General features: G+C 40.1%; 1 protein-coding gene and 1 pseudogene across 2 annotated transcripts in view; one reads left to right on the top strand and one right to left on the bottom strand.

Annotated features, from left to right (window-relative positions):
- The window catches only part of SLC13A1 (solute carrier family 13 (sodium/sulfate symporter), member 1), a 118,147-nt gene that overhangs the window by 78,130 nt on the left and 12,545 nt on the right, over positions 1-27,472 (bottom strand). For both annotated transcript variants that reach the window (XM_014549921.1, XM_005878862.2), the window contains exons 2-6: positions 25,182-25,310; positions 9,110-9,246; positions 5,833-6,020; positions 4,936-4,993; positions 4,806-4,854 (exon numbers count right to left, since the gene is read on the bottom strand). In XM_014549921.1, coding sequence (XP_014405407.1) covers positions 4,806-4,854; positions 4,936-4,993; positions 5,833-6,020; positions 9,110-9,246; positions 25,182-25,310 — 561 coding nt within the window. The remainder of the gene's footprint in view (positions 1-4,805; positions 4,855-4,935; positions 4,994-5,832; positions 6,021-9,109; positions 9,247-25,181; positions 25,311-27,472) is intronic.
- Positions 16,645-22,679, top strand: LOC102255027 (annotated as a pseudogene).

The raw sequence follows: 27,472 nt of genomic DNA, 5'->3' as shown, positions 1-27,472 counted from the left end.
AAGGGATGCAAATTATTTAAAAAAAACACAAAAAAACAACAAAAACTAAATCCTTCATTTTTTCTCTCTTTGAAATTTATTTGAAACCATTCCCCCTCAGAAGTATTAATATTTGAATATTTTTGACTTGTAATTCAAAATCAAAGCTAAACCACATGGCATTTATTTTCATTCAATAGAATGTCCCATTGCCGAGACCAGTTTGGCTAAGTGGATGGAGCGTTGGCCTGCGGACTGGGGGGTCCCGGGTTCGGTTCCGGTCAGGGGCATGTGCCTGGGTTGCGGGCACATCCCCAGTTGGAGGTGTGCAGGAGGCAGCTGATCGGTGTTTCTCTCTCATCGATGTTTCTGACTCTCTGTCTCTCTCCCTTCCTCTCTGTAGAAAATCAATAAAAATAAAAAAATAAAAGAATAGAATGTCCCATCTACTTCAAGAAGAGAACAGACCAAAATATTATAAATATAAATATCCTTCTGTTTATAGCTAGATGAAATAGATACAGCTTTTTCTACATAACCATTCTGTGTTAAATTACCTAGTGTAAAAACCTGGCCAAGAACAAGTGCAATTTATTATAATCATAACACACACCATATAACATGTTCATTCCTAAGAAGAGATTTATAATTGTTAAAAATCAAAACATATCTTAAATGTGCATTATGTAAAATACTTTTGTGATATTTCTTATAAAGAGCATTTTGTAGAGCAATAAGTTAGCCCTTAATTTTTTTTTTACATAAAGCTGAACTTTTATGCATTAGATTCTAGAAAGACCATAGGTTTCATTGTTCAAAGACCTCTCCTAAACTCTGATCTCAATCTTTATTGCCAAAAATGCACCCAAATTATCTTACTTTTCTCCATGAAAAACGTATTCCTCTCCTGTGTTCCCCATCTCCATCAGTGGCATCACAGGACTTGTTCACTGTAGCAGAGGCATTTTCTATACTCCTCTTTCTCTCATCCCCAAAGTCTGATCATCAAAAAGTCCACTTAGGTCCATACCCTATCCCCTTCACAGTCTTGCCACAGGAAGCTTCTCGAAGGGCAGAACTCACATGGCTGCCCCCAGCTTCAAAGCTCTCTATTCCCCCTAAGGTAAACTAACCTTCTTTTCATGTTACAAACAGCTATTTCTCACTTGGCCCAACCTATCCAGTCATTTCACTTATCACAGGAACACACATCCCTAGCACCTGCACTGGAGATGTTTCCTGAAAAAAAGCCCTGTTCTCTACATATTTGGGTCTTTGATTTCATTGTGTTCTCTGAGTAGAATACTCTTCCATTTTCACTCATTCATTGACCAGCAAAGATAAACACCTACCGAATACCATCTCTGTGGCAGGCCATGGAGTGTGCAGGGGATTGAATGGTGAACAAAATACACGTGGTCCATGCACACACGGAGTCTGCACTCCTCTGCCTGCACATGCCACCTTCCTTCCAGATTCAGCTTTCTTAACCTCATACTCGCCCCTGCAATCAGTCCCGATGGAGGTAGTTGCGCCGGCTTCTGGAAGACTTGGCCTCTGTGCATGCCTTTGCTGTGGTATTGATGTCATATTTTCTGTTTTTAAGTCAATGTTCCCCACTAGACTCTGAGCTGCTTATAGTAAGGAGCAGGTCTTTTCATTAATAGACTTTCCTTTAATGCCCATTAACAGACTTTCCTTTAATGCCCAGTGTAGGCTATCAAAGCAACTTGAAGAGGACTTAACCCAAGATTTAGGCACTGTGCCAGAAAACTGAGTTTCTAAAAAAGACCACAGAAAGTTAGAGTGCGAGTATAGGCTTTCCAATGTTTATAAGAGTTTTAAAAGCCAATTGGAAATGTATTCTTCCATAATTTACCTGACACACTGTTAATTTTCTATGTTTTAGAAGAATTACTTATATCCCTAAAGATGATCATGTTTTCATAAATATATATGTGTTCAATTCTTATCTTTAAAACCCTTATTGCACACTATAACTAATGGCTTAAAATGTATCTTTGTATTCTATTTCTCTTGACATAGAAATTGCTCTTTCCTTGAAGATTTCTGGAAATAATGAGAGGTTTTCTTTTCCCATTTGAGATGATGCTAATGCATTATCGCCTGAGGAAGGAACATATGCCCATTCTCCTATTCCTAATGCCATGGCTACCTTACGACTATTTCTATGCAGAATTATTTTTCCATGATCTTGAGATATATAGTTCCCAATACAACCTGGTGTAGTATTCTCATATTGATTCATTCTGGAGAAATAAATTGTATAGGATGGTATATAAGAGACTCCTTCCTTCCTTTGATAACTGGAATGACGGCAACAACTTTCCCATCTGTATTTGACAATAGCAACTCATGAATCCTGCATTGACTTTTTCAATGGCAATGGGGACACTGAAGATAACTGGATTGTAATTACATGAATAGGAATGGCTCTAAGTTCATAAGCTGGAAGAAATGTAGGTGCTCCTAATGAAAACCAGGCTATCAGGCAAGCAATATTTTAATTTAAAAAAATGAATGCTCAGACTGGGATTATATTTCTTTAAACTGCATAGCTAAATGCCATCACCAAGGACCTAGTGAAAGGAGAAAAATAACGATGCTAATGCTCAGAGCACAAAATGTTTTCTACCAGGTTGTTGATGTTGGTCTATCTATGAAGGGCTTATCAAACCATTGCAGTGGGAGCTTCTGGTCCAAGATGGCAGTGTGGGAAGAGGCTGAACTCACCTCCTTCCAGGAACACATCACATTTACACCTACAGCCAGAGCGATTCCCCCTGACAAAGAACTGAGAGCTGACCCAACAGCTTCTGCACAACCAACAAGAGAGAGACTACACAGGTACATGTAGGAGAGCCAGTGACGCCACACTGTGGACACCCCGGCCAACACACTGCCCTGCAGTCCAGAGAGATCCTGGGAGGTCCCACACAGACTTGCCTGCCCTGGGGCCCAGCAGGAAAAAACAAAACAGTGGTTTAAAGGACACCTAGGCTAGACAGGAAGGAGATCCATTTACAAATCCTAGAGCATCTGTCAAGTGGGAAGGGAGTTGCTGGAACACTCTCTGCGGTTGGAAGCACCAGGCTGCCATTTGTGACCCTTCCATTCCCCCTGATCGCAAGGGCAGGAGCTTGATCCAGGTGCTCTGCCTGCAGGTCAATGCCATCCCAGTGTCCTCAGGGCCCCAAAATATATGCTGCTTATCCCCGGGTCTCCCGGCAGCCTGCTCCAGCTCCATGTTCCAGCTGCCCTGAGAAGGCTGCCCCAGGACTCCTCAGCTTCATACCACCCTAGCTACCGCTACCCTCCAAGGTCTGGCTTGTCCTGGGTCTCCCTGTGGCTTGCTCTAGTTCTAGCTTCCAGCAGGAGCAACTTGTGTCAGGGACTCTCCTTGGCTTACATCTGCCCTAACTACAGCTTAATAGGTTAGTTAGCTTATTGTTAATAGTGGTGTGGGTATAGTAATTCTAAAGCAAGATTGTGTGTATTGTAGAATTGATCAAAGGAGTAAATATATTAATTTTGTTGGGATCCAGCCTTCTCAGAGTGAGAGAAAGGTGTTGCAAATATAAATTTGTGAAAGGCAAGAATGATATTAAATGGATATTTCCCCCAGTCTGTTCACTAAAAGGACATGAGTTATGACACCTCAGTGGCAAGAGCACACCCAGCTTCCAGATCTTAGGTTCTAATATCACAGCCCACAGAAAAGAGCCAGGGGTCCTTAGAAAAATGGCTGTAAGAATAACCGTAAGCCATCTTGTGCACAAGTCGAATGACAGCACAGTAGCCAGTTTGAACAGGCTCCTGCTGACCAAATCTGGAACAATCTGAACATAAAAATAAATAATGATAGTAATGGATTATAACCCATTGAATAAAATGAAAATCCATGGATCTATATTGACAGAGGTAAATAATAAGAGAGAAGGAAAGACCTTTTCAGTAAAATGTTAATTAATAAATGCAGAAGGAATAAAAGAGTTAAAATATCATTATTTGGAAATCATTATAGTAATTTGATTCAGATAAGAGTCATCAATTACTCTAAGAAACAGAATGTTCACCTGGCTTCAAAAATTCTCCCCATAGTTTAGTTATTAATTACAAGGCGCGGGTGGGGGCGGGGGGGGGAGTGTAAACCCGGAGGACATGTTCAAGACTTGTTGATCAAAGTTCAGCTCAAATATGAGAACAAATGAAAATTGCCTACCATCTGATAGAAACAACAAGAAGAATACATTACTTCTAGGGTATTCCTACCCTCCCCCGCCCAAGAATAACCTGAATCTGATGAAATATCAGATGAACCCAAATCCTGGGACATTCTGCAAAGCAACTGGCCCCCTCTCTTCAAAATGTCAGTGTGAAGGACAACAAAAGATGGGTGAAGACTGATCCAGAAGAAGGAAGGCTGGAGAGAAATGACAACTGAAACGCAACAGTGATCTTAGATCCTAAAAGATTCTCATTACTGAGCACATGTAGGACAATGGGTGACATCTGAATAAAGTCTGTGGGTTCAGTAACAGTTCTTTATCAATGTTAATTTCCTGATTTTTGACACATTTATATGGTGGCTAGATAAGAGAATGCCCTTGATTTTAAGAAATATACACTGAAGAATTTAGAGGCTAAGAAAAAGAAAACTATTACACTGTGGTTTGACTTAGGCAAACAAAGTAATTTATAGACAAGGAATCAAGTAAGAGTTTTTTAAAATGTATACATATCTAACTGCAGGTCTACTACAATTTCATGTGTAATTATTTAGAAAAAAATCAAGTTTAATGTACCTTTTTCAACTCCTTCTTGTTTGAAATTTTCTCTGCATCGTTACCGTGTCTGAAAAATAAATTGACCCAGTTTATAATATTATTAAAATGTAATTTGAAAAATCCTAATCAAAATGTCAATTTTCTTTACCCTGGAACTGGTTTTGTTTTCTCTTTCGTCTCATTTGTTTCATCTTCATTAACACATTCTGCAAAACATTAAATAAAAGAAAAATAATTTAAATGAAAGTTTATCAGTGTATGTGTGTGCGTGTGCATGTGTGTGTGTGTGATGGAAGCATTACTAGAAGCTGAAAAGAAACAAATTCACCTGTACTGACATAATATTCATCTTAATAATGTATTTTATAAACACAAATATCCCCCAAGATTTTTCACTACATCAGGTCAGTTTATCAGAGGCAGAAATAATTATAGTAAAATGAGACGCCATTTCCAAATAAATGTAGGAATTAAAAATTCTCAATCTAGTCTGGGTCAGCCTGGCTCAGTGGTTGAGCGTCAACCTATGAACCAGGAGGTCACAGTTCGATTCCCATTCAGGGCACATGCCTGGGTTGTGGGCTCAATCCCCAGTGTGGGGCATGCAGGAGGCAGCCGATCAATAATTCTCTCTCATCATTGATATTTCTCTCTCTCTCTCTCTCTCTCTCTCTTCCTCTCTGAAATCAATAAAAATGTATTTTTTAAAAATTCTCAATATTACGCAAGAAAATATTTTCAGTACAAAAGAGTAACCTGGAGGTCTGCTGATAAAGACATGAGAGAGAGTTCCACCAGACTGGCTGAAGAATGGAAAGGGCCTTCTTCCTCTTTTGCTGGAGACTGTAAACGCAGTCATTAATTTAAGGTAAATATTGAGGTAATGTAATTCCCTTGTGTAAATATTTGGAAATATAGAAAGAGAAAAGTTAAATTCATATCATGAGTGTATGGACAGTTAATTAAACATATAACCCAGAATTCTCACATTTATGCCTATTGCCCATATGACTAGACCCCCTGTGGCCATATCTACATGTGATACCTTCCATCTCCAGCCCATGATTGATTGATCCATTGCAATTAGCCATCTGAGTGGCCTTGACCTGTGCTTCAGCACTGATGATCTGCTGTACCACAGCCTCCACAATGGGCATCACCATGGCAGCAGTGGAAGTGTTGCTAAGCCACATAGATAAGAAGGCAGTACTGCTCATGAAGCCCAATGTCAGCCTGAAATGAGAGGAGAGGACTTTTAGTATGAGCTGGGCTCCTAGCTTAACCAACTGTATTTTTTAACTGTAAAGGATGCTGTTTATAAGTTGGGAATTCATTTGTTCAAAACATTGATGGTTAGGTTTCTTGCCAGACAACAAACTCTGAGGACAGTCATAGCCAGTAGAAATCAAAATGGCAGGGGTAAGAGGGGAGTTCTTATAGGTTTTGTCTCCCAGGAAACCATAAAAGTCTTGTCTCCCAAAACAGAATAATGACTAAATGTATAACCAGCCTGCAAATTGTTAGATGATATGACAGTTTCTAATATTATGCGAATATTTGAATGCACTTTCCTTCAAATTCTAGCAAGACAAGATGCAATCAACTTTTGAATTTGGAATCCCTTATTTTTTTTCTTTGATCTTTTGGTCATATCTATGTAGGATAGGATGTTGCCAAGAAGGCATAAGGGCAAGGAGAGAGATTAATTTTTATAAACCTGCCTTTTACTTTTTCACTACTTGGGCTTAATATGTGGTGGGTGGAGGAAATGGTTAAAAGCAATATCTAACTTGAGACTTCAGAATTTTCTATAGATTCTATTATTATTCATGCTCGTCTGAATCTGACACTCCTGCCTGTTGTCAAGAACTGGATATATTACATTGTCTTCTCTTATGAGTAGTTCTTCTCCCTTAATAATAACATACCTAAAACTATAGGATTTTAAACCATGTCTATAAGCTTTCAAAATCACACTTGGATTAAAACATGATCTCTTTTGAGTAGAAGGTTCCAGAAAACCATTCAGAAGCACTGCTTTCCATATAAAGCCACTTATTAAATTCTCTGACTCCCTTTCAAAATAGATCTACAAGCCCAGCCGGCATGGCTCAGTGGTTGAGCATTGACCTATGAATCAGGAGGTCATGGTTCGATTCCTGGTCGGGGCATAAGCCTGGGTTGCAGACTGGATACCCAGTGTTGGGTATGCAGGAGGCATCTGATTGATGAATCTCTCTCATCATCGATGTTTCTGTCTCTCTCTCCCTCTCCATTTCTCTCTAAAATCAATAAAAATATATTTTAAAAAATAGATGTACAAGAAAAAATGTACACTATAAGTTTCAACTTCAGATAAGGTGAATATTTTATATGTGTCAAACAAAACAAAAGAAAACATATTAGAAATCTGCTTAAACAAGAAATTATCTCTCTATATAAAAGCCTAATATGCAAATTATCCCCATGGAAGTTCGACCGGGAGACCAATGGCTCATTTTAAGGTGCGCTGACCACCAGGGGGTGGCACGGAACGAAGGAAGGTCCCGGCTGGCAGCCAGCAGCCAGCAGGCAGGGAAGGGAGGCCCTGGCCGGCAGCCAGAAGGCGCCAATCAGCCCTGATTACTGGCCAGGCCTAGGGACCCTACCCATGCACGAATTTCATGCACTGAGCCTCTAGTTCTTAATAAAAGAGGTATGGGGGGATTAATGGTGATGGAAGGAGACTTGATTTGGGGTGGTGAACACACAATACAAAATACAGACTATGTGCTATAGAATTGTACATCTGAAAAATATAGTATTTTATTAACCAATGTCATTCCAATAAATTCAACAAAAAGAAAAGAAAACTAGAAATGCTTTTAACATAATGCATTGGCAAGACACAAAATCTTCCAATAAAAAAGGTTGGGATGAGATAAGGTTTCTGTTTGATAAAAATGCCTTAAATTGAAAAGCCATTTACTGGCATAATGAATAGTGCTCCACTGTGCAGTAAAGGGACACATTTCTATAGCACCCACGAAGCCTGGAACACTGTTTCACTCTTAAAGAAGTGAAATGCCCTTAATCCATATATGTTATACAATTTTTAAGTAAATATTTTTTTAAATTTGTCTCATCTGAGTTGTTTTTGTATTTAACAAAAACAGTTTGCGCGATAAATGATGAACATAGATGTGGTTCTACCCTAGAATGAATTATGCAACAGAATTCAATACAATTTTCTCATTTTCAAAGAAAGATGAGGGAAGAACCACCTAAGGCTTTAAAGCATAACTCCATTATGCAAATGATATTGACACTGGAAAGTTAATTTGGCTTACATCTACATTCTTAAGAGCTGGAATTAAAACTAAAATAGCCAGTTAATTTAATGGGGGAAATTCATTTCAACTGAGAAAACCAGTCAAATGAGTGATTTCACATGCTATAAATAAAGTTTTGCCTCCCGCATGTACCTTGACAGGGGGCAGAGAGTGAACCCACAACCTAGGTATGTGCCCTTGACTAGAATCGAACCCACGACCCTTAGGTGCATGGACCAATACTCTAACCACTGACCAATACCAGCCAGAGCTAGAGGAAGTTTCTTAATTGTTTATTTCACTTTGCAACAGTTCATTTAAAAACAAAAATGTTGCCCTGGCCAATTTTGCTTAATTTATAGAGCGTTGAAGGGTCCAGGTTCAATTCTGGTCAAGGGCACCTACCTCAGTTGCGGGCTCCTAATCGATGTGTTTCTCTCACATGAATATTTCTCTGTCTTTCCCTCTCATTTCAACTCTCTCTAAAATCAATGGAAAAATATCCTCGGGTGAGGATTAAAACAAACAAACAAACAAACAAATAAGAAAAAAAAGGAAAATGTCCACCTTGGAATTTTTTGGCACATATTTGTATTTTGTCAGTAATGTCATTGTCTTTGGTTCCTAACATCCTCCCTGTGATTAATGATGCTCTTGAACAAGTCTTGAATGTGTAATCAGCCAAATAAACAAGATAGTATGAAATCTACTCTGAAGTCTATCAATCTTGCATGTTGAAGTTCAAGGCTTCTCTCACCTTTGATTCTTATGGTGCGTAAAAGGTAAGGGAGTTGTGTGAAATCTCCCTGTAACTAGACCTTCATTGAAAAGAAAGTGGTTCTTTTTCTCCTACAACTCAAGTATACTTTATATCACTTTCATATTTTCAGAGAAAATAAAGTCATGAAGTATACTGCAATGCAAATGATTGCCTGGATATGCATTACTTTTTTGGTTATTTGCTCTGCACAAAAATGAATGTAAACCTGGAACAGTAAATGCAGAGCTTACCATGCTGGGTTCACACCCACCATCAGCACCATTTTCAGAGCAATCCTTTTGTGCAAATTCCATTTTTCTATTGATGTTGCTAAACAGATGACTCCAATTAGCAGTAGGTGAAAATCTTTGAAATAAGCAGATGCCACCTGAAATTATAATTAAATTCACAATTATTTAGGTTGGTGGGGGGAAATAACATTACACAAAAAAGGCATTATTTCATTGCTCTTAACTTTGACTTTCAGCTACATAATATTTCTATTTTTGTTGAGAGAAATGTGTATGTGTTTGACTAAAACTTTAAGTATGTTTTATATTCTTACCCAGAAATAGTCGTTTTAAGGGAAAATATTCAGGAAAAAAAAGAACCCAAGATTCTGGGTTTTTAAGCAGCTGAATAAAATCAGACAAAGGCCTTCTATGCCTTAATTTCTCCATCTGTAAACTGGGGTTAATTGGGTTATGCTCCTACCATAGAATGTCAATGCCTATAATTTGGGAAAGTCCTAAGTTGAGCTTTTAACTCACCAATATCTTTATTACCATTTGTATTTTAAATGGTTTTACCTTCAAAATTATTTCTTATAAAATAAATAACCTTGAGTGTAGTCAACATTTTAAGCCATTTTTAGCTAACACCATTCAGATTTAGTAAAGTGTACAGACAATTGGGGCAACCATTTGCAGCAGTATTTAGCAAAGAATGAATGCTCTGAAGTATGTCAGGTACATAATATTTTTCTCAAAAAAAAAAAGATTTTGTGTCAAATAAGATTAGAGACCAGAATTTTGAAATACTAGAATATTCTTTCCTGTAGACCTCCTAAAAACCTTTAAATAATAATGTATATTGTCACTCTCAAAAAGTGGGATTCCATATATAACATATTTTTCAAACTTATAGAACCATAGAAGCCTTATTTCTACATTTTTAGGTGGAGTATTTCATGGGACTGATATTCAGGAAATGCTTAGCTAAACTGAATCACAAGGCTGTACTGAAAGAAAAAAATTATAAGGGGAATTATCCCTTTTTTTAAAAAATCAAACAATATTTAGTAAAGAATGGAAGAGTTGGAACAAAACTATTACAATATTCTGAAATCATATAGAAATAGGACAATCAATTATCATGATGATTTTGCTATTTTATTTATTTATTTTTTATATTAGAAATATAAATCTTTATTTTTTATTTTTTAAAATCTTTATTGTAGACAATATTACAGATTTCCCCCCTTTTGACCTCCATTGTCCCCCTCCACACAGTTCCCACCCCACCCCAAGCTTTCATCATCCTATTGTCTGTGTTCATAGGTAATGCATATGTATTTATAAATTCTTTGGTTAATCTCTTCTAGCCCTTCCCTCCCCTGTCCCTCTGAAATTCGTCAGTTTGTTCCATGTTTCCATGCTTCTGCTTCTATTATATTCATCACTTTATTTTGTTCATTAGATTCCTTATTCATTTGTTTTGATTTTTAAATTCAATTGCTGACAGCTTTATTTTGTTCATTAGATTCCTTATTCATTTGTTTTCATTTTTAAATTCAATTGCTGACAGATTTATCGTCATTTTTTTGTTCATATTTCCTCTTTTCCTTCTTCTTCTTCTTCTTCTTCTTCTTCTTCTTCTTCTTCTTCTTCTTCTTCTTCTTCTTCTTCTTCTTCTTCTTCTTCTTCTTCTTCTTCATTTCCCTCCTCTTCCTCTTCTTCTTTCTTCCTCTTCTTCTTCTTGAAGAAGGCCATTCAACATTTCATGCAATACTAATTTGATGGTGATAAATACCTTTACCTTTTTCTTGTCTGTGAAGCTCTTTATCTTATCTTCAATTCTAAATGATAGCTTTGCTGGGTAGAGTAATCTTGGTTGTAGGTCCTTGCCATTCATCATTTTGAATATTTCTTGCCACTCTCTTCTGGCCTGCAAAGTTTCTGTTGAGAAATCAGTTGACAGCTGTATGGGTAATCCCTTGTAGGTAACTAACCGTTTTTCTCTTGCTGCTTTTAAGATTCTATAATCTTTAGCATTTTAATTATGATGTAAGCCTCTTTGGATTCATCTTGTTTGGGTATTTCTGCACTTCCTGGGCTTGTTAATCTATTTCTTTCAACAGGTAGGGGATGTTTTCTGTCATTATATCTTCAAATAGATTGTCAATATCTTGCTTTCTCTCTCTTCTTCTTCTGGCACCCTCAGGATGTGAATGTTAGTACCCTTGAAGTTTCCCCAGAAGCTCAATGCACTATATTCATATTTTTGGATTCACACTTTTTTTTGTTCTTCTGGTGTTTTTTGCTTCCTTATATTCCAAATTGCTGATTTGAGTCTCAGTGTCTTCTACTCTGCTGTAATTCCCTGTAAATTATTCTTCATTTCTGACTGGTGCTTTTTCATGTATTTGATGTTCTCACTAAGACCCTTGAAATTATCATTAAGTCCCTTGAAGCTCTCATTAAGTTCCTTGAGAAACCTTATAACCATTGTTTTGAACTTTGTATCTAGTAGTTTGCTTGCTTCAATTTCATTTAGTTATTTTTTTGGAAATTTCTTCTGTCCTTTCATTTGTGACATGTGTCTTTGTCTCCACATTTGGCTGCTCCCCTGTGTTCATTTCTATGTAGTAGGTAGAGCTGCTATGTATCCTGGAATTTGTAGAGTGGCCTTGTATAGTAGATGTCATATAGGGCCAAGGGCTCACTCTCCCCAGTCACCTGAGCTGGGCTCACTAAGTGTGCCCCTGTGTGGACTGTGTGCACTGTCTTATTGTATTTAAGCCTTGATTGCTGTTGGGTCACTGGGAGAAATTGACCCCCAGGCTAATTGGCTGTGAAGACCAGCTGAAACTACAGTGGAAGAGCTGCTGTGCAGGAGACACCTCTCTGGGGCATGACTTGTTTCAGTGGGGCTTTGGTACTCACCGAATCTGTCCCTGGAGTGTGTCACATGTAGATGTATAGAGTTGTAATATGGTGTTTTATGAAGCTGTCCACCAGAAGCTGTCAAAGGATCAGGGGCCTTCTATGAGGTACAAAGTCAGCAGCTGCCTGTGCCCTGCCTGGGGCCACCCAGCACAAGCAACAGAGTGATCTGCAGATGGCTGCTACTTGTATTGGGCTTGGAGGTGCCCAGAAGAGGTCAAACTGTAAACCAAGGCAGGCTGTTGCTAGTGCCTGGCCTGGGGCAGCTTATCAAGTTTGTATGGGGCATGCTGTGAGCAGATGCTGCTTGTTTGAGAGATTTTAGGAAAGTCTGAAGCCTGAGCCAACACAGCCATTCATATGGAAAAGCTGCTGCAAACAGCTTGCGTGGGGCTGCAAATTGGGTGGGGCGGGTCTCAGGGAATCACCTAGACCAGTGGTCGACAAACTGAGACTCGCGGACCCTTGAGTGTGGCCACGAAGTTTTAATTGCACTGTACGTGTGCACCCACATGTGGTATTTTGTGGAAGAGCCACACTCAAGGGGCCGCAGTTTGCTGACCACTGATCTAGACCAGTGGTTCTCAACTTTGGCTGCACATTAGAATCACCTGGGAATCTTTTTGAAATCCTGATTTCTGGGCCTCATCCTCCGGAAATTCTGTTTCTTTGTTATGGGGTGGGGCCACAACATTAGTAACAAAGAAACAGAATTTCCGGAGGATGAGGACCAGAAATCAGGATTTTAAAAATATTCCCAGGTGATTCTAATGTGCAGCCAAGGTTGAGAACCACTGACGTAGACAGATGGAACAGTGTGAGCCAGATTGCTAGAGACTCAGATATGGCACCTTGCCAGTCAGCTCTGTGGTGGGGGAGATTTCAGCATAGGAACAATGACCTCTGCAAGCACTTTTATCTGGGAGAAAGCTGCCCCTGAGTCCTTGCCCTGAGGTCAGACAATTTATTTCCTCTCCCTATGTCCCTGGATCCTTTCAAGCTGCTACCATAGTGCTGGAGCTCAGAGAAAGCAAGTCTGAGTAAGTCAGTGTGCCGGCCCTTTAAGAGGAACTGCCTGGGTCTCTGGCTGCCACCAATGTCATTCAGCCACAATCCCCTCAGGTTTTTGTAACACAAAGTTATGGGGACTTCTCTTCCCAGCACTGGAACCCTGGGCTGAGGGGTCTGGTGTGAGGCTGGGAGCCCTTGCTCTTCACAAGAGGCCTCCTCAGCCAAGATATCCCTCTCAATTAAAAATGCCACACATGGGTATCAGACCAGCCCATTCCATGCCCCCATCCCTCCTGCCAGTCTCAATGTGCTTTCTTCTTTACTTCTCTAGTTGTAAGACTTCCATTCAGACAGGTTTCAGCTGGTTCTGAATGATGGTTGTGCTGTATTTTAGTTGTAATTTTGATGTGGTTGTGGGAGGATGCGAGTACCATGTTTACCTATGCCACCATCTTGGTTCCTCCTTTTTTTTCCTATTTTAAACTGCATCTGCATTTTTAATATAGCTTACTAAGCTTAGCTTGGTTTTTTAAAATGTAAAAATTACCTTTTTATAGAAGTGGACATCTTCATGTTTCACAAAAAAATTACTGTGTCATGCTTTTCAAAGTTTATATTTATCGCTTTATATTTTTTAGTGATTGTATAACATAAAGTAAATAATTCTATCAATTTTCTTATTATTTAATTTATTAATTACTCTAACATTGAATAAGCATCTACCATGCACCAAAGCTGTTATGTGAGCAGGGGATATAGGTATAAGTGGATGACAGTTTTTCTTCTTCTCACCTCTTCAATGCTCAAATATCAAACTCTCCTAAATAAATCTCACTATTTTATTTTATTGCAGAGCCGTGTTTGTGTTCTTCTTAGCACACTACACTTGTGTAAATACTGTTTGTTTACCTGTTTGTTACATGTCTTCTCTATTGTACTACACATTCTGTTTTGCTAGCCATTGTGTAATTGGCACCTAGCACAGTCCTGCTATGGAATAGGAGCTTAGTAAATAGTATTGAATAAATGAGAAAGAGAGAAAGAAAATCAATGAATAAGCTATGGTTACTGAGCTCCTAAATTCCAATTATCTACATTCTGTTCCGAAAATGCTATTCTCTTAACTCCCTCCCTCAACCCTTTATCTTGGTATAAGTATTCTTTCAATTTAGTAATCTACTAGTACTTCCAGATTTATGAACCATTTTTTTCTCCCTGGTCCTAAACCTGCCTCTCTGAATTTTTCTTCTTGGCCTTCTTAGAAAATTACTCTTCTTCTGCCCTTTTCTTAAATGGTGATATTCTGTCTGCAATCTTCTTGTTTTATACACCTAATGGTTGAATCTTATGATTTCAATTTATATCTCTATGTGATTAAAATAATGTCTGGCACAGAATAGGCATTCAATACATATTTATTGAATGAATTCTGAAGACTCTAAAATTTTTATATCCAGATAGATAAGTCTGAGCTCCAGACTGGTATATCCAACATTTCCATTTGAATTTCCCACAAATATCTAAAAACTCAACATTCCTCTTTTTTGTGGTGCTTGAAACTTTTATCTATTAAGTTCCTCAAGTCAGAAACCTGAGGGCCAGCCATGATTCCTTTTTCACGTTCAATATTTGTGTATTAGTCACCAAATGCTATTATTTCTGGTTCCTTCAAATCTTTTAAATTTGTCAGCTTTTCTCTTTGCACATTACTATCTTCATTAAGCTCCTCACCATTTCTTACTTGGTTTCTGCATAATCTTTCCTTGTCTAATTCACTCATTGCCGTTGTCACAGTCACTTTTCTAAAGTGTGAATCTGATCACATTATTGTCCTTCCTATACTACTTCAGTGGACCCCATGTCTTTTAAGACCAAACCTAATCTTTTCGACATGACTTACAGGACTCTTTATTATTTAGTTCCGTCTCATCTCTCCTGCTTAGTCTTTCAGTGCTCCACCAACTCCTTCCTACATGTGCAGCCCCAAACATAGAAATGCTGTAACACTCGCTTGTCATTAACTGGAATGATCCTTTCTCTCACCTTGGTTACCCCTTATCTTCCTTCGTGAATGAACTCAGATATCAGTTCTTCCAAGATTGACCACCTCAGACTTGGTTGGATGGTACGTTCTCGTGTTATAGTACATCTTAATCTGTATAGAGATCATTTCTTTACTTAACCATTCCTTTCATTCAACTAGACATATTTTGAAGCCACAGATGTGTCTTATTGGTCATTGTATTTATGGACTTAACACATGCCTGCCATGTATGGACACACAACAGGTGTTGAATTAATAAGTCTAAACTCAAAAGAGTTTACAGGGTGTTAAATGAGGAAAAATAAGTTAACAAAGAGCACAACAATGTAGCACAGGTACATGAGAGCTACATCATCAAGGCATAGTTGAGGTTTCAAAGAGTAAGCGACCACTTTTTCCTAGGGGAATTTGGAAAGCCTTACAGGATCTGATACTTGATTTGATAATTGTAAGATAGACATTTGAGTTTTCCTCTACTCTTATCTCTTTTGCAGTTTTGCACATTGAATTAAGCTCCACTGATCCTATCTCAACTATACTCTGTACTTAAATGAGAGGAAAAAGGCAATATTCTTTTAAAAACACAAAGGAACACATAGAAGCAAGCTATTATTTGTAACTAATTAAACACAGAAAGGGGTCTATTACCATGAGATATGCTTTTTATAATATCTTTAGATTATACCAGAACTTGACAGACTTTTTCTATAAAGAATTAATAAATATTTTAGACTTAGTGAGCCTTATAATTTCTATAATAAGTATTATTTCAACTTGTCTTTGTAGCACAATAGTAGCCAAAGATAATACATAAATGAGTGACCATAGCTCTGTGTGTTTCCAACAAAACTTTTTACTTTGAAAACTGGGTTGCAGACTGGATACGTCCCTCAGATTTATGGTTTGTCAATCCCATAATATAATATGTAAACAAATTATGGCCTTCACCCCAATTGTCTAAGTGAAATTAGTTGTTAAACTTAATGAGGAATTTTTGCATTCCGTTTTCCATTGTTTGTTTTTCATCAGAGTTAGCATATTTGAAGAACTTTAGCTGTGTGTGTTTCTAGTCTACTTGTGTAGGAGGTAATAAGAGAAGGTGCTATTGGTTTGTAAAAGATGCTGATAAATATAACTATTTTCGAGGCAAAGTTGGTATGTCAAATCAGATTCCTAACAAAACTTGAAATCCATTTGCAACGTCAAGATAGTTACATTTGTTTCAAATGGGATTTCATCAAGAAACATGGGCTTTTGTGATCAGAGCACCTGGGTTCTCTCTTAGCTATGTAATTTACACCAGTTCAGCAAACTTGCTACAAGCCAGTATACCTATCCATGAAAGTAAAATAATACTTCACATCACATTTGTGAGTTAAATGAGATTTTGGGGATACTTTGTCAGTTCTAATGTGTATGATTATAAAGCCTATCCTATATAATAAAAGGCTAATATGCAAATAGGCCGAATGGCGGAACAACTGGAACAACCGAACAATCAGTCGCTATGACGTGTGCTGACCACCAGGGGGCTTGTGCAGAAACAGCAGGCGTTGGCCGTGGTGAGATGGTGGAGCAGGTGAGTGGAGGTGCCAGACCAAGGCGGGGCACCGGTTGCTGTCATTGGGGTGAGCCTCTGGTGGTTACTGAAAATTCTTTGCTCCCACACGCCACGGTCCCACCTGATGCTCACACCTGCAGCCAGCGTCAGAGCCGCTGCTCGCACCCACTGCCAGTGCTGGTCCTGCTCACACCTGCAGCCAGCACTGGAGCCGCTGCTCACACCTGTTGCCGGTGCCCAGCACTGGTCCTGATCACTTGGCGCCATTAGCGGGTACAAGCAGCAGCTGCTGGCCCTGATCGCCCCTGAGGGCTTCTCCACCTCCCCCTGCTCCTGAGGGGCAATATGAGCAGCAGCCACTGCTTGCACCACTGCTGGAATACATAAATGAGTGACCATAGCTCTGTGTGTTTCCAACAAAACTTTTTACTTTGAAAACTGGGTTGCAGGCTGGATACGTCCCTCAGATTTATGGTTTGTCAATCCCATAATATAATATGTAAACAAATTATGGCCTTCACCCCAATTGTCTAAGTGAAATTAGTTGTTAAACTTAATGAGGAATTTTTGCATTCCGTTTTCCATTGTTTGTTTTTCATCAGAGTTAGCATATTTGAAGAACTTTAGCTGTGTGTGTTTCTAGTCTACTTGTGTAGGAGGTAATAAGAGAAGGTGCTATTGGTTTGTAAAAGATGCTGATAAATATAACTATTTTCGAGGCAAAGTTGGTATGTCAAATCAGATTCCTAACAAAACTTGAAATCCATTTGCAACGTCAAGATAGTTACATTTGTTTCAAATGGGATTTCACCAAGAAACATGGGCTTTTGTGATCAGAGCACCTGGGTTCTCTCTTAGCTATGTAATTTACACCAGTTCAGCAAACTTGCTACAAGCCAGTATACTTACCCATGAAAGTAAAATAATACTTCACATCACATTTGTGGGTTAAATGAGATTTTGGGGATACTTTGTCAGTTCTAATGTGTATGATTATAAAGCCTATCCTATATAATAAAAGGCTAATATGCAAATAGGCCGAATGGCGGAACAACTGGAACAACCGAACAATCAGTCGCTATGACGTGTGCTGACCACCAGGGGGCTTGTGCAGAAACAGCGGGCGTTGACCATGGTGAGATGGTGGAGCAGGTGAGCGAAGGTGCCAGACCAGGGCGGGGCACCGGTTGCTGTCATTGGGACGAGCCTCTGGTGGTTACTGAAATTCTTTGCTCTCGCACCCACTGCCAGTGCTGGTCCTGCTCACACCTGCAGCCAGCACTGGAGCCGCTGCTCACACCTGTTGCCGGTGCCCAGCACTGGTCCTGATCACTTGGCGCCATTAGCGGGTACAAGCAGCAGCTGCTGGCCCTGATCGCCCCTGAGGGCTTCTCCCCCTCCCCCTGCTCCTGAGGGGCAATATGAGCAGCAGCCACTGCTTGCATCCACTGCTGGCGTCAGCCTCAATCCCTCCATGCCCCTACCAGCAGACAGGGGACCGGGGGCCGCGGCGGGAGGGGCTGGGCGGGGTGGCAGAAGATGGGTGAGGCCCGCTTCAGTACTGAAAATTCTTTGCTCCCACACGCCGCGGTCCCACCTGACGCTCACACCTGCAGCCAGCGCTGGAGCCACTGCTCACACCCGCTGCTCACACCCACTGCCGGTGCCCAGCGCTGGTCCTGATCACTTGGCACCATTAGCGGGTACAAGCAGCAGCTGCTGGCCCTGATCGCCCCTGAGGGCTTCTCCACCTCCCCCTGCTCCTGAGGGGCAATAGGAGCAGCAGCCACTGCCATCATCTGCTGCTGGCATCAGCCTCAATCGCTCCATGCCCCTGCCAGCAGACAGGGGACCGGGGGCCGCGGCGGGAGGGGCTGGGCGGGGTGGCAGAAGATGGGTGAGGCCCGCTTCAGTGCCTTGCGGCCCACAGTTCCTTTCAAGGTGCACGAATTCGTGCACTGGGCCCTTAGTATTTTAATAATATACTTAAGAGAATATTTACTTATGTTGTGTTGCTAAATCCAATGGTCAATTTCCAGTTTTCACCTTAATTGACCTACTAGAGGATTTGACACTTTGGATCATTGCCTCATTCTTAAAACATTTGCTTCACTTGCATTTCTAAACCCCACACTCTCATGGTCTCCCTTCTATCTCAATAACCTTTCATTCTCAGTCTTCTTTGCTAGCACTTTCTTTTCTCACCAACCTCTTACTTCTCCAGAGCTCAGTTCTTGGTGCTCTTTGCTTTTCTATCTTCACTTGCTCTTTAAATGATGTTTTCAAATCTTAGGGCTGCTGAATAGCCAGTCTATATTTCCAGCTCAGCGCTGTCTCATGAACTCTGAACTCATTTGTATCTGACTGCCTACTCAACACCTTCACTTAGATGCAAAATAGGTCTTTCAAACCTAGCGTCCAACACTGAACTCCAGGTGTCAGTCTGTCTCCTGCAACAAGCCTACTTTGCTCATAGTCTTCATTCCAATTGATAGCAACTCCTTTTTTCCAGTTGGCTGGTCAAAAGGCTGTGAGGGCCCTAGCCAGTTTGGCTCAGTGGATAGAGTGCCAGCCTGTGGACCAAAGGCTCCTGGGTTTGATTCCTGTCAAGGGCACATACCTCGGTTGTAGGCTCCTCCCCAGCCCAGGACCTGGTCGGGCTCCTGCAGGAGGTAACCAATCAATGTGTTTCTCTCACATTGATATTTCTCTCTGTCTTTCCCTCTCTCTTCTACTCTCTCTAAAAATCAAGGGAAAAATATCCTTGGGGGAGGATTAAAAAAAAAAAAAAGCTGTGAAGCTCCTACACTTCTCTTCTTTCATGTGCCATATCAAATCATTCAGGAAATTATTGATAAAATATAAAATTAAAAATAGATATAATATATTCACCATCCCCATTACTATCTCTGGTCTGAATTACCATGGCCTCTCACCTAGATTATTGCCAAAAAAACTACTACCTTGTTCTCAACACAGCAGCCCATGTTATTCTTTTAAAATAAAAGTCAAATTGATCATATCACCCTTCTGCTCAAGGCTCTTTAAAGGGTCTAACTTCATTCACAGTTAAAACCCTATTGTGGTCACCCTAGCCAGTTTTGCTCAGTGGATAGAGCTTCGGCCTGTAGACTGAAGGGTGCCAGGTTTGATTCTGGTCAAGGACACATGCCCGGTTGTGGGCTTAACCCCCAGTAGGGGGCGTGCAAGAGGCAACCAAACAATGATTCTCTCTCATTATATTTCCATCTCTCTCTCCCTCTCCCTGTCTCTCTGAAATCAATAAAAATATATTTAAAAAAACAAACCTTATCGTGGCTTACTTTGGCCCTCCATGGTCCAGTTCCTCTTCACATTATCTCCTTGACAACATTTTTATCATTCTCTCCTTCATTCACTCAGCTCCAATCACACTGCAGATATATACCTGCGTTAAGGTCTTTGCATGGGGTATTTCCCCTTCAGCAATGGTTGTTCCCCATATACCCAAATGGCTAACTCCTTCATCTCCTGTAAATCTTCATTCAGGTATGGACACCTCATTGATAATTTTATTTAAAACTGAAACCCTGTCCTGACCTCATTCTTCGGTTGCACTTTTTATAGCACCAATTACCTTCTAACTCACTAAGTAATTTACCTATTCTTTAAGGCATATTGTTTGCTGTCTCTTTTTTTCCCCAGGAAGACAGGGACTCTTTGTTTTTATTCATTGATATATTCTAAAGTGTCTGGCAGAGTCCTAGCACATAAATATTTATTAAATAACTGAGTAAATATGTAATATAACATTTTATGGTACATTTGTATCTTTACATCTATATATTTAAATTTATATATAAGTGTGCTTTAATAACAATATACCTGTTTGTGTTTACCTATGCCGCCATCTTGGTCTCTCCTAAATTCTATCCATATTTAGCATTTCAAATTTATTCAATGGATGAGAGAAATTCAATACTTGTTGATGCTCTTCATACAACAATGGGCTCAATAATGTTGGAGTAGGTAGTTTGATAGATATGAGCAGGGAAAGATAGCTAAGATCAAAGGGAAGACTTGGGAGACGTGACTAACAAGAACTATCCGAGAGTGAACAGACCCAAGAGTGAGGAAGGGGAAGACTTGAAACCTCCTCCAAGATGTGGTATAACAGATAGCTTAACATCTGGGTGGGGCAGCCCTGAAACCTGAGGAGGTTTGGGTTTTGTTTTTTTGTTTTGTTTTGTAAACTCCAGAGTATAAAATTACAAAACCCAAACAAATGGGGCATTTGGTTTGGCTTCTGTCAGCTAAACTTCCAGCTTGGATTATATCTGAGTATATTTTCTTTAATTGCAAATAAACTCTCACATGCTTTGCTATTTGGTACTATCTCTCATTGAATTCCTTCTTACAAACAAGACAAGAACCAGGGCACAGAGCCTGTCTCTAACAATAAATAAGATATAGGTATTTAGCACTGGCTTGATAAATAATGTTAAAACTATGGTGGCCAAACAAAGAGATGTGTAGGGCTCTGAACTTGGATAAAGATATTAAAGAAATATTATTCTCTCCAGTGACAGGTGAGATTCCACAATGTTGCAACAGGCTGGGATGATAGGTTCACACTATTAAACAAACTTTAACTGTGAATATTAAAATGCATAAGAATATTTGATACTTAGTTTGCACCACTGTTCCACACGTATTATTTGATTTGATTGTTATAACCCTTAAATTGTGTGACATTGTCATTCCCCATTGACAGATGAGAAAAAAGGCATTATTAAAAGACATGATCAGGATCATACAGGTAATTATTGTGAATATCATGCGTCCAGCTCAGGTCTTCTGACTGAATCTCTAGCCCTTTCCTTGTAGCTTAAGTCAGCTACTTTTGAGAAAAAGGTCATTGCCCTGTGTGAACAGAGGATCACAAGACTAAAAAACAGTTTCCTCCACTAAAAGTTATAAGGACTTTGATTTGTTTCAAGCTCCAGTTAAGCTTAACAGGTGAAAAGTCACATAAAATTTAAAATGAATTTAGGCTGAAATACCAGAAAGGAGATGATAAAAACTCACTTTAGCTTTGCAACAATCAGAATGTTTCTAGAGGGGGGGCGGGCAGCCCATGTGGGGAGCTGCTGGTTGAGGGGCGGTGAGAGACCATTATCCAAGCCCACCCTCTTCTGGAGGAAAGAGCCAGACTGCTCAGAGGTCAGTCTGTTCAACAAGAGGGACCCCAGGGCCTTCTGTATGTTCAGCCAAGAGAGCTTCCAGTGACCACCTCAATGGATGGCTCCATCCCCACTCCTGGCTCTGATGATGCCACCACTTGTTACATTGTAGTCCTGAGGCACACAGGTAATGGGCTCCCTGCTTGATACACTGTGATGGAACCTACACCCAAACTAAGGCCCCTCGGTGATGAACTCCATAAAATCCTTTCCCAATCGCTCTCAGTATGGAACCCTGGAAGTGAGCCTCCTAGGAGGCTTCAGGGACAATGGGCACTTGTCACAAAAATGTACTCATCAACTTCTTAGTGAATTTGACAGACAGGAAGATAACATTCACTTAATGACATTATATGTGACAGAATTAAATGACCTGGAAGAAAATGAAAACCACTTCGCAATGATTTATGGCATTGCTGTCAACACCGAAACTGCAGAGATTCACAGAGCCTCCTTCCAGGATTGCGGTCCGGAGGAGCTGCGAGCTGCATCAGCAGTGACTCAGCAGGAGGACCAGTGATTCGTTTCTACGATGCAAAGACAGAGCAACTTCGCACAGGACCTTATTCTTGGATGCCGTTTCCACATGTGGATTTCTGGTTGCAACAAATACTAAAGAACCTTTCCATTTCACCTCTGGCTGACCCCCTCGCTCCCCACATTGTTAAACATAGATCTACCTGATTTTTTTTACGAACACACTATTTCCTGGAAAATAAAGCTCTACTCTACAAACAAATAAACAAACAAAAAGGAAAATATCTTTTCTCCAGCAAGCTAAAAATAGGAATTACCAACGAAAGCAATTTTGGGGCATGACAGAGACAACTGGTGGGAGTTGGACAGAATACGGTTTGGGAACTACATCCATTGAGTCTTAGTATCTTTTAAATGACTTTCAAAATAAAATCTTATTTTGGCAAAGGAAAATAAAAAGAATGTTTCTAGAGTGATCTATTCACTTTTGTCAGTGTACAAACAATCCTACTAATATTGACTGACATATATTGAGTACTTACTATGTGACAGACATTGCATTTTTAACTATTTAATCCTTAAGTGTCATTGACAAACCAGAGGTAGTTTCGCCAAGAGAAAAGATGGTGGTGGCAATGGGGTTGGAGGTGGTGGGGTTGAAGAGGAGAGTTGAGGTCTGAAAGCTGGAAGTGGGAAGACTTAAAGAGATTATATTTATTTTCAAATCCAAGCAGCACTATCATGTGAAAGAAAGATGAGAGGTTCATTGGTGGAATCTTAGCTGCAAGAGAAGTTTCAAGAGTCAGAGTGACTGAGTTTCAGACTTGGGCTCAATAAAGCTGAGTCACTTGACTGTTAAAATTATTCAAAAATGCCATGGGCTTTTCCCGAGGGATTCAAGCCCACACAGAGGAAGCCTTTAAGCACTGCCTGAGTGATCTTATCTGTAAGGGCTATTGTGGAGGGGAATCCCTGCCCAGGGTAGAATGACTCAGACAACTCCCTTCCAAGTCTGCGATTCTGTGACTGTTACATTAGCCTGAGGGTAAAGGACTTTGCGGGTAAAGGACTCTTGGACAGCTATCAGCAGCCTGAGTAATGCAACTGTCATTGGCGCCTGGAATCTTGCTGCCTCTGTGGGGCCTGCCATATAGCGAAAAGGGGCAGAGCTACTTCTTGGGCAGTTCCCACAAAGCCAGGCCTTTCTAGGTCCGCTTTTCCTTCTGTCTCCCTCCAGTCTGCTGGCCACAGAAATGTCCCATGATTCCAGTTCATCTTGCTTCTACAGAAGTCTCTGGTAAAATGTTAATTTAGTCAGTCTGATTATTATTAAATCATAAGAGACAAATATGTGGCTGTTAAACTTTATCTCTGGCAGTGGGACCACACAGGCCAAAAAAACAGAGGTTACTCATTTGACACCTTATTTCTGAGGATTTGTCAACCCCTTCTTTTTCTATTTCCTTTATTGAGAGCCATATAAAGTGTTGGAGCCTTTGAGAAACATCTTCGTTTATTGCTCCTAGATTCTGTGGGGCAGCAAATCTTCAGCCTGGGGGTGAGAGAAGCTAAAGTACAGCCCCAGCTACACTCTTCCAAATCAATGGTGCCTCGAAAAATATGAGTCAAGATTATAAGGGAGAAGGAAATGTAGTAAGAAAAGAGGAAAAGGAAGGAACAGAAATGCAAAACAAAACAACAACAACAAAAAACCAACCAACCAAACAAACAAACAAAAAAACGGATTCCAAAATGGGAAGGAGCAACATGAAAATAAGAAAAGGAATAATAGTTTCTCCAGGGGAAGGGGGGCGGGGGGAAGAGGGGTGTAGAAGAAAAAAAAAACACTGTATCATGGGTTAGTTAAAAAAAATCCCCACCTCCATTATAAGACAGATGAGTCTCATGATAGTAATATTGGACCCTGGCAGAAGAAAGAAGTCCAAAGGTGATAAATTCTGGCATCTTGAACTTGACATTTTTTCCTGGGAATGTTTTGGCTGTGGTGTAAGCAGTTGTGTGCTGGGTGGCTGCAGACTGTGTGGAGATAGATATCCTGGTTTCAATGCATTTCACGGTTTTAATAAGAAACTGAATTCATTTTCTTCAGATGGATACCTTTAGATTATATAAAGGTAAGAGGCACCTCTCAGCATGAATAAACTCCTCTCAGCAAGAACAAAATAGAAAGACACGTGAAAGTTAATTTGGTTTTATCTTTTGAAATGTCAGGTTTCTAGAAAAGAAAACAGGGAAGCTTTTTCTTCATTAAAAACAAAAATTGTTTTCCAACCCTGTGTGAGACTGAATTCTGCTGAACGCACAAAGCTTCTGCAGGATGTGGAAGAAGTGGCCCTTTTGCTGGGAGAGACGCTCCAGGCTTAGGTGTCAGCCTGGGAAGAAGGGACACACATTTCCCCTAATGACATGCACAGCCCAAGAAGCTGCAGTCTGTGTTTGGTTTTTGTCCACCTGAAGGTGGACACACATGCAGAGTTCTAGAGAAGAGAAACAACTGGATTTTTGGAGGACTTACATAGACACATCATTTTTTTTCTTAATTTTTATTTATTGATTTGAGAGAGAGAGAGAGAGAGAGAGAGAGATTTGTTGTTCCACTTATTTATACATTCATTGATTGGTTCTTATCTGTTCCCTGACTGGAGATCGAACCCACAACCTTGGCTTATCAAGATGACCCTGAGCCACCTGGCCAGGGTACCTGGAAGTGTTATTCACAAGATTATTGCTGCCTTTAAATATAAGTTTTCTCAATGAAAATATCAGCACAAAACAAGCGATGTAAACATGGCAAACATTTGCAAGAGAACTTAACTTACTTACCGTCTTTGAGGGCATGATTCCAAGCAATGGGAACATTAGGCCAGGCAGCAAAGCTGTTACAGACAGGGGCAACGCTTCTGTAAGCCAAAATATGCCAACAACAAAGAGTGTGTAGGCACATTTCGCTTCCTGGAAATAGCAAAACACAACATGAAATGATGGGGCAGGGAAATCATAATTCAAATCACAACCACATTTGCTGAATGGAGCCATGTCACAGAGAAGGAGAAAACTCTGAGGCCTCTGCACTTTGAGTTGGGGGGTAAACTGTCATTCTTGGGGGTTCCAAGAGCAAAAATCAAATACACACCAAAAATCAAAGACATTTAAAATTCCCCATTCATTACGTTTCCTTCACATTTCCTTCCAAGCATGTAGTCAACTTTCTGTGCTCATATCAGTGTGTGTGGCTGCTGGTGCTCATCCATTTGGCTGATGAAATGCCTTCCCAGTTCTTCTGGAGTGCAGGAAGGGCAAGTTACTGCCTTGCCCCTGGGGCAGGACAGAGCCGCCTTTTAGTTGCATTCCTTGGTGCCTGGTTGTTTGGGACCCATGCACACCCACCTTTCTTCCCTTCTGCTAAAAGGGAGAACATTTTTACATAGCATGGAAGAGACTGAATTAGCTCCTGAGTGATATGAACTTGGAGGTGAAGAACCTTCTGCCTTGCTTTTTAGAAAGACAGCTGAGCTCCTTAGGAGACACAAGGAGACTCAACAGGGTTGCAAATCTTAATAAATCTTCTAATTTGCTAGGTATAAAACTGTGGATTTCTGTTTTATGGCATTGCTAAGAAATGGTTGAAATTCATCATTATATTTGGCGTTCATACATAATATTCATAGGAAATTATCCAGAACCTACTAAGCAATTAATAAAGATGAACACCTATTATATATATAGCATTGTTTTGCTCTCACACTATTAATCTCTGCAAATTCTGAACTGAATTTGAAAAATTTTACAAAAACTATCTGAGTTTAATGAAATCTTTTACTTAAGATTTTCCAGGGCAATACAATTTCTAGCTCTGCTGCCCTCTGATTCACCTACTTCAGGGTGAGCTCTCTGGTTTTGGCATTTACTCACCCAGCATCCCTGCACTTTTTGTGGGTTTCTAAGCAATCCTTAATAATCCAGGATTACATCATTTAAAAAATTATTGATTTTTAGAGAGAGGAAGGGAAGGAGAGAGAGAAAAAGAAATCAACTTGAAAAACATTGAAACATTGATTAGTTGTCTCCCGCATGCACCTGGACCAGGGATTGAACCACAACCTAGGTATGGGCCCTGACTGGGAATCAAGCCTACAACCTTTTGGTGTATGGGGTGATGCTCTAACCAACTGAACCACACTGGCTAGGGCTATCTCTATATATAAAAGTCTAAGTGACTGTCTGACCTGTAGCTATGATTTGCACTGACCACGGGGGGTAGACACTCAACGTAGGAACTGCTGAGCTGCAGTGGCTTGACAGCTGTGGTTCTTGTGTAACGCACCCGGAACCAGAAAGGAGGGAGCCCGAGTTCAGGGTGCATCACCCGAGAACCACCCTCTTGCAATCCAGGACCCCTCGGGGGATGTCAGAAAGCTGGTTTCAGCCCGATCCCTGTAGGCCAGGCCGAGGGACCCCACTGGTGCACAAATTCGTGCACTAGGCCTCTAATATCATATATTTATTGTTTGTTATCTTTTTTAAGAAGAAAGAATAAAGGTTTTTGATGTTGACAGTTTTATACAAAGTCTGCCTCTATAATCTCAAATAAACAATAAAACAAAGCTGAGCCTTGACTTTATCTTTCTAACTTCTTTGGAAAAAATTTGTGAATACCAGCTTAATTTAAAATGTCAATGTAGGGGAAAGACCAGGTTTATATTTTCCTTAGATCAAACATGAATAACCCCAAAGCTCCTCCTGATGACTTTTTTTCTATCATAGAAATGTATTGAACCTAGATTTCAAAGACAAAAGGGACCCTTTTACTATCTTGCTCTTTAGGCACAACCAACCAGTCTCTTTGTCCTCTATCTCCCCGTCATTTTACCTCTCAAATCTGCCCCTCAGCCTTGACCCCACTTCTTCCACTGTAGGCAAGGCTGTTCCAAAACCAGATCATCTTCTAAGAATCCACTTTGATTTTGTCATTCTTTTGCATAAAACCAGATTAAGGGGCTAGCCACCCTGACAACTATCTAGAGCACAAATCCATCAGGGACTGCTAATACTAAAAAACTAAAAAGGAAGGAAGGAAGGAAGGAAGGAAGGAAGGAAGGAAGGAAGGAAGGAAG

The sequence above is a fragment of the Myotis brandtii genome, unplaced genomic scaffold (genome assembly GCF_000412655.1).
Source record: "Myotis brandtii unplaced genomic scaffold, ASM41265v1 scaffold575, whole genome shotgun sequence".
Classification (NCBI taxonomy): Eukaryota; Metazoa; Chordata; class Mammalia; order Chiroptera; family Vespertilionidae; genus Myotis; species Myotis brandtii.
The sequence above is the reverse complement of the archived record's forward strand: the minus strand, read 5'-3'. Positions and strand labels throughout refer to the sequence as shown.